The sequence below is a fragment of the Acanthopagrus latus genome, chromosome 21 (genome assembly GCF_904848185.1).
Source record: "Acanthopagrus latus isolate v.2019 chromosome 21, fAcaLat1.1, whole genome shotgun sequence".
Taxonomy (NCBI): domain Eukaryota; kingdom Metazoa; phylum Chordata; class Actinopteri; order Spariformes; family Sparidae; genus Acanthopagrus; species Acanthopagrus latus.
In genome coordinates this window covers 16,660,224-16,672,236 of record NC_051059.1, presented here as the reverse complement: position 1 = coordinate 16,672,236, position 12,013 = coordinate 16,660,224, and the positions used below count along the sequence as shown (strand labels likewise).

Below are 12,013 nucleotides of genomic sequence, written 5' to 3'. Positions count from 1 at the left end.
CTTTGCCTCTAATCATTTTCCATCCTCCATCACAACCAAACAAAATACAACTCCATGAATTATATAATCGAGTCACTGTTCATTTTATTTTAGCCCGGCCTGCTAGTTTTAAAGAGGAACTCAAGAACCAGGAGAAAAACAAAGGAGAGACTGTGACACTTTGCTGCAAGTTATCGAAACCTGTGGCCGACATTCAGTGGAAGAAAGGCTCTGAAATTCTCAAAACTGGAGAGAAGTATGAGATGAAGCAGAAGGAGACTTTATGTGAGCTTCAGATCAAGAATTTGAAGACTGAAGATAGTGGAGAGTATTCTTGCGTGTGTGGGGACCAGAAGACATCTGCAACTGTGAAAGTCAACGGTATGGATCCATGAAGTCTTGTCTGTAGTTTTAAGTTTTGTGTGTTCATGTTGTATTTCCCAAAGGAGTTCCACTTTTGTTCCCTTCATGGTGTTTTGTTAGGACTTACATTCAACTACTTTACCTGATTTTTGAAAAGTAATGACAACTTGGTTGTACAGCATTGCCGCCAGCCTTCAGACAGAAGCTGGAGAGCCTGAAGGCTGAGGAGGGAACCAGCATTAGTCTGCGCTGTGAACTCTCTGAAACCGGAGTCCCTGTTGAGTGGAAAAAGGGAACGCAAGTCCTGAAGTCTGGAGAAAAGTATCAGATGATGCAAAAGGACTGTGTGAATGAACTCCTGATAAATAAAGTGGTGACAGAAGATAGTGGAGACTACAGCTGTGTTTGTGGAGACCAAAAGACCACAGCCAGCCTCAGCGTTAATGGTAGGAAGAGGAATTACAAACTGTTGGTCTGAGTAACAAATTAAAAAATTAGAACATGGAGCACTGTATGAAAAAATTGTACAAATGTTTTTTTCATGTTCATATTTAGACAAGGTTGTTTTGGAGTATGCATGTTATTGTGGGTTGCAAATGGTCAGTGTTTCTTGTCATTTTATATCATTTTTTATACTTTATGAAATGCATGCAAGTGGCTGCTAACCAATTAATAATTGCTTAGCCCAACCAGTGACCTTCAAACAGAAGCTGGAGAACCAGGAGGCTGAGGAGGGAACCAGCGTTTCTCTGCAATGTGTGATCACCAAACCTGGAATTCCTGTTGACTGGAAGAAGGGAACACAGCTCTTGAAGTCTGGAGAAAAGTACCAGATGAAGCAGAAGGACTCTGTGAATGAACTCCTGATCAACAAATTGGTCCCAGAAGACAGTGGAGACTACAGCTGTGTTTGTGGAGACCAGAAGACCACAGCCAGCCTCAACGTTAAGGGTAGGAAGAGGAATTCTGAAGATTTGATCTTTGGGGCAATTCATGAAAACTGTATGCAACTGGTTTTCTGTTTTTAACAGTCTGCATGTCATGATGGATAGCAAATTGTCAGTTCTTTTTTTTTTTTTTTTGCTTTTATACATGTTTGTATTTTATGCAAAACATGCAACGGGTTGCTAACCAATGAATAAATGCTCAGCCCAACCAGTGACCTTCAAAAAGATGCTGGAGAGCCAGGAGGCTGAAGAGGGAACCAGTGTTACTCTGCGATGTGAGATCTCCAAACCTGGAGTCTCTGTTGAGTGGAAGAAGGGAACACAAGTCCTGAAGTCTGGAGAAAAGTACCATATGAAGCAGAACGCCTCTGTGAATGAACTCCTGATCAACAAAGTGGTGCCAGAAGACAGTGGAGACTACAGCTGTGTTTGTGGAGACCAGAAGACAACAGCCAGCATCAATGTTAAGGGTAGGAAGAAGATTTTCAGTTGGTCTGAGTAAATAGCAAATTTAAAAAATGGTTTAATGGTCTGCATGTCATCATCTTTTGCAAATGTTCTGTGCTTGTCTTCATATATATATATATTTATAAAATTTATTATTTATGTAATTGCATGCCACTGACTGTTAACCTACTAATAAATGCACAGCCCAACCGGTGACCTTCAAAGAGAAGCTGGAGAGCCAGGAAGCTGAGGAGGGAACAAATCTTACCCTGCGCTGTGAGATCTCCAAACCTGGAGTCCAAGTGGAGTGGAAAAAAGGAACACAGGTGCTGAAGTCTGGAGAAAAGTATCAGATGAAGCAGAAGGACACTGTGAATGAACTCCTGATCAACAAGGTGGTGCCAGATGACAGTGGAGACTACAGCTGTGTTTGTGGAGACCAGAGGACCACAGCTAGTCTCAATGTCAAGGGTAGGAAGAGGATTTCTCAGGATGTGGTCTATGGAGCATTATTAAACATGTTTTTTTTTTAGAGTCTGCATGTCTTTGTGGATTGCAAATGGTCTTTCTTTGTCTTTTTTTGTTTTATGTACATTACTATAATTTATGTAATGGCATGCAACTGGCTGTTAACCAACCAATAAATTTCAGCCCAACCAGTGACCTTCAAAGAGAAGCTGGAGAACCAGGAGGCTGAGGAGGAAACCAGCGCTACTCTGCGATGTGAGATCTCCAAACCTGGGGTCCAAGTGGAGTGGAAGAAGGGAACACAGGTCCTGAAGTCTGGAGAAAAGTATCAGATGAAGCAGAAGGACTCTGTGATTGAACTCCTTATAAATAAAGTGGCGCCAGAAGACAGTGGAGATTACAGCTGTGTTTGTGGAGACCAGAAGACCACAGCCAGTCTCAATGTCAAGGGTAGGAAGAGGATTTCTCAGGATGTGGTCTTTGGAGCATTATAAGACATGTTTGTTTTAGAGTCTACATGTCTTTGTGGATTGCAAATGGTCTTTCGTTGTCTTTTTTGTTTTATGTACATTTCTATAATTTATGTAATGGCATGCAACTGGCTGTTAACCAACCACTAAATTTCAGCCCAACCAGTGACCTTCAAAGAGAAGCTGGAGAACCAGGAGGCTGAAGAGGGAACCAGTGTTACTCTGCGATGTGAGATCTCCAAACCTGGAGTCTCTGTTGAGTGGAAGAAGGGAACACAGGTCCTGAAGTCTGGAGAAAAGTACCTGATGAAGCAGAAGGCCTCTGTAAATGAACTCCTGATCAACAAAGTGGTGCCAGAAGACACTGGAGATTACAGCTGTGTGTGTGGAGACCAAAAGACCACAGCCAGCCTCAACGTTAAGGGTAGGAAGAGGAATTCTGAAGATTTGATCTTTGGAGCAATTTATGGAAACTGCATGCAACTGGTTTTCTGTGTCTTTAACAGTCTTCATGTTATGGTGGATTGCAAATTGTCACTGCTTTTTTTGCTTTTATACATGTTTGTATTTTGTGAAATGCATGCAACTGGCTACTAACCAATTAATACTTGCTTTGCCCAACCAGTGACCTTCAAAGAGAAGCTGGAGAACCAGGAGGCTGAGGAGGGAACCAACGTTTCTCTGCGATGTGTGATCACCAAACCTGGAGTCTCTGTTGAATGGAAGAAGGGAACACTGGTCCTGAAGACTGGAGAAAAGTACCAGATGAAGCAGAAGGACTCTGTAAATGAACTCCTGATAAATAAAGTGGTCCTAGAAGACAGTGGAGACTACAGCTGTGTTTGTGGAGACCAGAAGACCACAGCCAGCCTCAACATTAAGGGTAGGAAGAGGAATTCTCAAGATTTGATCTTTGGAGCAATTTATGAACACTGTATGCAACTGTTTTTTTCTGTATCTTTAAAGTCTGCATGTCATGGTGGCTTGCAAATTGTCAGTGCTTTTTTTTTTTTTGCTTTATATACATGTTGGTATATTATGTAATGCATGCAATGGGTCGCTAACCAACTAATAAATGCTCAGCCCAACCAGTGACCTTCAAAGACAAGCTGGAGAACCAAGAGGCTGAGGAGGGAACCAGCGTTACTCTGCGATGTGAGATCTCCAAACCTGGAGTTCCTGTTGAGTGGAAGAAGGGAACACAGGTCCTGAAGTCTGGAGAAAAGTACCAGTTGAAGCAGAAGGACTCTGTGAATGAACTCCTGATCAACAAAGTGGTGCCAGAAGACAGTGGAGACTACAGCTGTGTTTGTGGAGACCAGAAGACCACAGCCAACCTGAGTGTCAAGGGTAGGAGGATTTGTTTTAAACTTCTACAGTGTAATAAAATATGTTTTGCATGCATTACTTTACATTTTGTGGTGTACCATTTTTTTTTTTCGCTGCCGGAGATATATTGTTCATATTTAATCCTGAAGACTGCTTTCATTACATCACTGTCACCATCATCCCTTTTCTTTTGTTGTCTGTTTTCTGTCTGATGAAATGTCTGCATTCGTTGACAGTGTCTGACATCAGATTCATAAAATGTTTCTTTTACACTGTATAAGGTGGATCAGTAGGTTTGATGTCTTTGCTTGGGTCACTTTTCTGGAGTGTGCTCTGTGCTGGGATGTTTATTAATCTTTCTTTAGATTAGTCATGACTTTATTTTTTTTACTGTACATTTACTATACAAAACATTTGAAGTCAAGCCCTTTTCTTCATGTCATTTTAGCAGATCTTGCTTTCTGCTACTCTTTTGTGTCTCACGTTTTTGTTTCTATTAATGATAGTGTTGACCTATATACGTATATATATATATATATATATATATATATATATATATATATATATATATATATATATATAAATATATAGGTCCATAAACTGTTCTTGACTATTTAATCAGACAAGCCAATTGATATTTGTTCCGGTTGTATTTTAGTTGTACACTGTGTTGTGCGGTTCTTCCTGATATTTTAGTTTTACAAAATGTGAGTATAAAATGCTATATTGTCAAGTGGTATTTACTTTATACAAATCATAGTACAGTACTGTAGATGATAAAGAATAGCAGCATTCTGAATTTGAATTGTTTTCTCTCAGCTGTGAAGCTGTCAGCTCCTCCTTCAGCTGCTAAACTGGAATCTAAGAGGCAGGAGGCCAAAGAAACAGTAGCAGGTATGGAAAGAAAAAGGCAATGTGCTGACTTGACTTTCAGCTTAATGTGCTCTGTCCATCTTGATTATGGACTTTGTGTTGCCATGTGCAGTCTGCCTTAGATTGGGCCTCTACATGTTGGCCTCTCTAGAATGTGATGAGTGTATTGTTGTGGCAGTATTTCTTTAGTTTACCATATTTCTTGGGTTGCGCTTTTGTGAGTCTGCTGTGTCAACTGTTCCTTTTGTCTTATGGCAGGATTGTGTTTTGGAATTTTCTATGTTGGTCAGTGTTGTATTGCAGTCTCTGTAGCATAATACGCTGGTTTGGAAGAAGGAGTGAAAAACCTTGTATTTCTGCCATTTGTGGTATTGGCATATTGATGCTTTTTTCTTGAATGATACCTGTTGCCGGCTGGAGTTTACATGTACATAATCTACGCACTTGTATGTGGCATGATTTATTGTCTTTTACATGATTATTTGTGTTGTTTGAGAAGACTGAAGGCCTTTGAATTTGTGGCAGTTACAGCCTGTGCTTAGATAATCATATAAAATAATGCAGGTCTGACATTGTTACTGGTTGCTACCATTTATACTTTATACAGTATTTCTATTTTCATATCACATTTGCATTTCAGCCAAGATGCCTGAGGCTCTGTCTATAATAGACAAGCAGAAGAAGCAAGAGATAATTGAGACAGTGGAAGGTAATTATTTGAAGGTTCTGAGCTTTGCTTGGGTGTTCAGCCAATGTGCATTAGAAATGAATCGATCTGTATTGTGTTTAGTCATGAGTGAGGAGCACACATCAAGCTATTCGGTACTTAACACTGTCACTTCATGTCTTGGCTGCTGACTGGTGTCATTGGACAGAAATCTTTTGGGCCCTGAACCCTCTTAAACGGTGTGTTGTGGCTTCTATTTCATCTGCCTGCTGGAAAATACGGCTTTTTCATTCAACCATCACATGATCTGTGTCATTTTTGGAGCTGGTATTGATAATGTAGAAAATGAATCATCGTATTATTCTCAACATCTGTGCTCTTTGCGTAATGCTCTTGTATGGAGGCTGACTTATTGGTCTGGAGACACATTATATTCCCATCAGTTGTTGATACATGTCGTTTGTGCTGCGGAAATTTCGAATTGTGTTTTGCTCAATTTCATAGCTGTGACACTGCCATCTACTGGACAGACTCCTACACAGCAGCATCTCAAACAAGAGATTCTGAGAGATTCACAAGAGCTCAAAGTAGGAGGCGAAGGTAATGAGACACATGTTTGCATGGCTTTTGTCCAATAATTTGTCAGCTGTCAATACTGTTATCATTGTTGTCATTTGTTGTATTCCAGATGCAACTTCAAGCTTGTAGAATGTCACACTTACCAAGAAAAGAGTTGAGGGCGTAGGCAGCTGAGACTGGATTTACTGTTTGTGCAGTAGATTATGTTGTCTATAGAATGTGTAAAATATATAAAGAAGGTGGCTTTTTTTGCCCTTGTGTGCTGTTCTGTCAGTTCCATTTTATAGCACCGATACCATTCAGTACTGTAATTTGTTTTAATGGAAGTGCCTGTCAGTGGGGTTGAGGTTCAGGTTTTGCACAAACTTGTGGAATCCATGCCAGTTCAACTGAATACAGTCATTAAAGCAAAGGACCTACGAAATACCAGGATGTTTTGAAATTCATGAACATTTTCAAAGATTTAAAGTTTTACTCAAATTGTTAAGCTAATGTTATCATTTGGAATTTTAAGAAAAAGTGTTACATTAAAGCAAATGCAAAATAGAACTAATAAGACCAATAATGGACCTTTTGGCCCTGCTGATTGTATTTGCACCTCTGGCAGTTCTGTGTTGCATTGTTGCTGTATGTTAGATTATTGATAATGATCTACCAGAAAAGAGAGAGGCTTTATTGTTTCTTGCTTGTAGATTTATTGATTGATTGCACAGGGCCATTTCGGTATTCCAAGGTTTAAACAAGCAACAGTGAACTAGGTGCACTGGGTCATTTTGTGTGCATTACTGGTTCTGGTCATCTGCTGGTTTAAGGTTGTAGAGCTTATCACTGCATGATTATGAGGGTAATGTTGTGTTTTATCCCAGCTGAAAAGACTGTTGCTGGAATAGCTGCCAAACAAGATTCACAGAGACAGGGGACCAAAGAGGCAGCAGAAGGTATGCAACAATTTAAGATCTTTATTGACATTGTGCTTTCTCATTGTCTCTTCTCACACACCGTTCAGTGTTCATGTTGCCAAATGCTGGTGTTCTATCTCTACTGATGTTTCATACTTGTCTTTATGTTTGGCTGTAGCTGTATTGTGGCTGTTGGTTCTGTTCTTATGCTTTGGTCTATATTTTGCTGAGGTGTGTTGTTATTTCTTTTAAAGGCTTCATTTAGAGCTCAGTGATTTGAGTTAGTGATGAGGTCATTCAGTTAAATGTGAGAGAAGAAAGTTAATATGTAAGATGTTGCTGAGTATTAGTATGAGTAGAGTATGTGTGCTCAGTAAAAACTGACCAGATCCAAAAATTAGATTTGTGGCTGCTGGCTCTCTAGGTGCCATGTTTCAGGTATGATTAGGCTTCAGTGTGTTATCACAGCATTTAGACCTCCAAATGCTACAGTAGCTGTGACTTCCAAAAAAGTAGTGGAGGATCTGATCCTATAGTCTTGCATTACCTAACATTTTCTTTTCTGGACAAAGGCATAGTTCTGTGTGTAGGTTGTGTTTAAGACAGTGCTTTTACCATTGCACATTGCATAAATATGTGTATCAGCTGAAAAATTAAAGGCTTTTGTACTGTCAGCACCAGACAAATGGAATTCAAGTGTGGATGGCATTTTGTTGTCTTGGACATTGTAGCTCTAAAACTTGCGTGGCACATTGCTTCTGATCTGTTGTCTTGTTCGGTCTGTTGGAGAAAATTTCCACGATATTCAAGTTCCATTGAAACATACATTATATGTCTGCAACTAACTTCAGTTATAGCAGAGAAGTCACCAACTTCAGCAGTGACATCCAGAGTTGAACCTGAGAAGCAAGAAACAAAAAATACAGTTGAAAGTATGTGGTGGTATTATAAAGAAAGTACAAGAACACTGTGAATGCAAATGGGATTCTGTTTGTAATCCACAGGTTTGTTATATGCATGGGTTTTGGCAAAACACATGCTATAATGCAACAGTTCCAGACTGTTACGTACTTCCTTGTGTCTTGACAGATTTGTCAAATGATAAGCCCATTTGTTCTTGTTGGCTGGTTGGTTGGAAATTGTGCATTGGAGCATTTTGTTGGAATTAATCAGTCTTCTCTGTTGATTTGATTGTTAATTTATCTGTTTGGCAACAACCTTTGTGGGTTTATTCGTCAGAAGTCCCTTTACTATTCTTGCATTAATGCTGCTCTATGTTTATTATAGTAGATATTTAAGGTCTAATCAAATTTACTACACCTAGGGAGATTGAAAAGCCTGCTGTGTCTGATGATCATTTTGGTGCTCACTTTGTTTTGATGAATTTTCTTTAATCTGATCAACCCAGGTGAGAAGTATTTAATGAAGCTTGATCGAGGAGAACATAGCTCAACAGTAAATGCAGTAAGACAGTGTATAGCAATGCTTGTTCTGATGGACACTTCCCAATCTGTGACCCAATTTGGAATACACTGTGGAAATGTGCTTACCTACGTTGCATTGTAGTTGATGGGAGAATATTGGGGTTTGTTTCTCATGGAGCCTGGGCTTCCTTTATATATCATTTAGTGTAGGTTAAAGGATAGAGGGACAAGAATGTCCCTTTTGTAAGTGCCCTAGTGTCATAGTACCCCTTTTTAAAAAAGGTGTGTTTGACAAACTAAATATTTAGCTGGCCCTCTGTTTTGAATTGGATTAAGGATTATCTGATGTACGTCACTGTTGTTTTATGTGTGTGTGTGTGTGTGTGTGTGTGTGTGTGTATGCATCTTTTTTTCACATAGTATATAAATGACACGGCAACATATTAACAACGGAAATTACAAAAAAATATTGAACAATAAAGTAAGACACCTAAAGTTAAAGATATTCATTGCTAAAAGTAGGTAAAACAATGAAGATAGAAGAAAAATACAAGATTGCCTTCACAACCACAGAATGATCTTCTACGACATTAGTGGTGAAAATATCATCGTCCACTCAGTCACATGTTAAAAAATTAAAGATTTTTACAAAGCATACTGCAGTCTTCACCTGCTATGAACTGCCACTTTGAAAGCTTGACAATGACAATACACATCATCATCTTCCTATCTTATTGATTGAATCTCCAGTTCTTCCAGCCGTAGTCATTCGAGACATGGAGAGCCTGGAGGTTGAAGAGGGAGGCATTGTCACTCTGCATTGTGAGCTTTCCAAACCTGGACTGCCTGTTGAGTGGAAGAAGGAAACTCAAGTCCTGAGTTGTGGAGAAAAATACCAATCAAAACAAACAGGATGCATTTATGAGCTACAAATCTTTGGCTTGAGACCTGGAGACACAGGGAGCTACTCCTGCTGTTCCGAGGACACAACAAGCTCAGCCTCCCTTGTAGTAAATGGTATGATTGAGACCATGTCATCGTCTCATGTTGTCTTCTTCTGCCGCCAAGTCTTCCATTTCATTTTTCAATCCAGTCTTCATCTCACAGCATTTTTCATCGCCATTCTTGATCTTGTACTTCAGATAAATATCTGGTTATTTCTTTTCATTCATCAGCTGCCCCGGTTATTTTCACAAAAGAGCTTGAAAGCCAAACATCTGATGAAGGTGACAGTGTGAGCCTGCATTGTGAGCTTTCTAAACCTGGTGTTCTTTTGGAGTGGAGGAAAGGAGAACTTGGTCTTTGTCCTTGTGCCAAGTATGAAATTATACAAACAGGACACCTGGCTACACTAATTATCCACGATATAGACCCAGAGGATTCTGGGAGTTACACATGTGACACTGGTGACTGTCAGAGTACCGCACAACTAGCTGTGAAGGGTAGGCTGACTAAAACCTGATATATATAGTGAAAACTGTTGAGTTGCAAAATAAATTACTGAAGGCTTGTTTGACTACAATACAAAAAACAATGACTTAAGGACTAAGATGTAAGCACAAGAGTCTTTGACATGTTACTCACTTTGACCACTGCTACTTTTGTCTTTACACAGCAGTTTTGTGTGTGTAGCAGGACTATAGAGAATGCCAGCTTTCACCTGGTCATCCTAATATTTTTGTCTCTACATGTCCTCCATTTCTGCCCCTCCAGCCCAGCCTGTCCTTTTCAAAACTCAGCTGCAGAACCTTGAGAGACAGGCTGGGGACAGCGCTAGTCTTCGCTGCAAAACCACAAAACCTGGAGCCAGTGTGGTCTGGAGGTGTGGTGACAGGGTGCTTGCATCCAGCAGCAAGTATCACCTGAAACAGGAGGGAACTGTAGTTGAGCTTGTCATCTATAAACTGCATGCAGAAGATACAGGAGAATACTCCTGTGATACAGGCAGCCAGAGGACTTCAGCTGTCCTCACTGTGCAGGGTAGGAGCTGTTCTATTTCAGACTGTCCCTTTCATGCAGCCTCTGGAGTCACATCTTTTCTGCATGTCTTACGTCATTCCAACACTTGAGCATGACATGCATCAGTCTTTCATCTGGATATCTTGTTTGCTGCCTTCTTGACTACATTTAAATGTTCACATTATTTCTCCCCCCCACATGTTTTTGTTTTGCAGGTCATTTTTTTCAAAACACTTGTAGTTATTCACACAATCACTTTTCTGTTGCGCTTCATCACTTGTCTCTCACTGGTCTCTTTTCACAAACCAGTAACAAACAAACACACACACACTGTTTTTTTCACTTGGTACTCACAATAACAGCTCAGTAGAGATCTTTATATATTTAACACACTTTGATCACAATCTGCACGACTTGAACTTGATAGTTTTGTAACCACTTTACTGAAATGTATTTGTCAAACAGAGATTGAGGTTAACATACTGAAATTCCTGGAGAGCTGCGTTGTATATGAAGGTGAAGATGTCCACTTCGAATGCCTGGTTTCTCATGAGGAGGCACCCCTGGCCCAGTGGAAACTCCAGGATGTACCACTACAGAATAATCAAATGAACCTGATCAAGACTGAGGGTCGGGTGCACAGCCTCACGCTCAGAGGCGTCACTAAAGCTGACTCGGGAACAGTCACTTTCACAGTGGGAAACCACACTTCCACTGCTTCTCTGACAGTCAGAGGTAAGGGAAATTTTATGCATTTTATTTCTTGGGACGAGAATAAGTACTTGACTTCTTGCTTCTCTTGTATCATTTAGAATTCTTATATCATTTCTCTATATCTTCTTCCTTGTGGGACACATTTCCTCCATCTTTCCTTCTTTAGAAGCATCTCAAAACATGGATGCTTCTAATTTCTTCCGTTATTTGAACTCTTTCCACTGTATACTGACTTAAATCCATTCATCTCACTTTCGTATTTGTGTAAGCTCTGCACCTTACTACATATCTATCATTGCTCTACAATATTTGCATGTTTATTCTTCTTTCCATTGAACTAACATTTCCCCATTAATTTTGACTGTGTAATGTTCATATGACACACTGGTCACTTTGATCAGTTTGATTACTTGAAAAGATGTTGTTTGCACTGTACACCTAATTTTTTAAAAAATATAATGACACACAACATGCACTGCTGTGTTGGACCATGTCATGTTATTGAGCCATTGAAGTTCTGTTGTTTAAGTGGTGAAGACCACGCAGTTGCAACTTTCCAGATTAGAGCCCTCCTGAAAACTCTCTGCTGCATGTCATCCCCCATCCTCTATTTTCTGCCACCTCTATTTTCCTCCCTTTAATAATAAGGGGGAAAATCAACAAATTAACTTTTTTTATACTTCAGATTTTCAAAAGCGCATTTGTATTTTATTTTTTGCACTCTTTAATGCTCTGTGTTGCTTTATGTTGCTCACAGACACCATCATTTGTTCATGGCAATATTAATTAAATTGATTGCTGTTTTTTCTGATTCAGTCAGTGTTTTACCGCAGACTTTGAAATGGACCGAATGTAGATAAACTTTGCAAGGACCTAACAGTTGTTTTCATGCTCT

General features: G+C 39.7%; 1 protein-coding gene across 10 annotated transcripts in view; it reads left to right on the top strand.

Moving 5' to 3' along the window:
• Nucleotides 1–12,013, top strand: part of LOC119011284 (obscurin-like) — a 58,053-nt gene that overhangs the window by 24,134 nt on the left and 21,906 nt on the right. For 3 of the 10 annotated variants that reach the window (XM_037084261.1, XM_037084260.1, XM_037084257.1), the window contains exons 34-50: nt 94–360; nt 522–788; nt 1,027–1,293; nt 1,493–1,759; nt 1,941–2,207; nt 2,388–2,654; nt 2,832–3,098; nt 3,300–3,557; nt 3,758–4,024; nt 4,823–4,897; nt 5,517–5,585; nt 6,048–6,143; nt 6,989–7,060; nt 9,196–9,462; nt 9,621–9,887; nt 10,159–10,425; nt 10,870–11,139. In XM_037084261.1, the coding sequence (XP_036940156.1) occupies nt 94–360; nt 522–788; nt 1,027–1,293; nt 1,493–1,759; nt 1,941–2,207; nt 2,388–2,654; nt 2,832–3,098; nt 3,300–3,557; nt 3,758–4,024; nt 4,823–4,897; nt 5,517–5,585; nt 6,048–6,143; nt 6,989–7,060; nt 9,196–9,462; nt 9,621–9,887; nt 10,159–10,425; nt 10,870–11,139 (3,777 nt within the window). The remainder of the gene's footprint in view (nt 1–93; nt 361–521; nt 789–1,026; nt 1,294–1,492; nt 1,760–1,940; nt 2,208–2,387; nt 2,655–2,831; nt 3,099–3,299; nt 3,558–3,757; nt 4,025–4,822; nt 4,898–5,516; nt 5,586–6,047; nt 6,144–6,988; nt 7,061–9,195; nt 9,463–9,620; nt 9,888–10,158; nt 10,426–10,869; nt 11,140–12,013) is intronic. The other 7 variants (XM_037084266.1, XM_037084265.1, XM_037084258.1 and 4 more) reach the window with 6 other exon arrangements.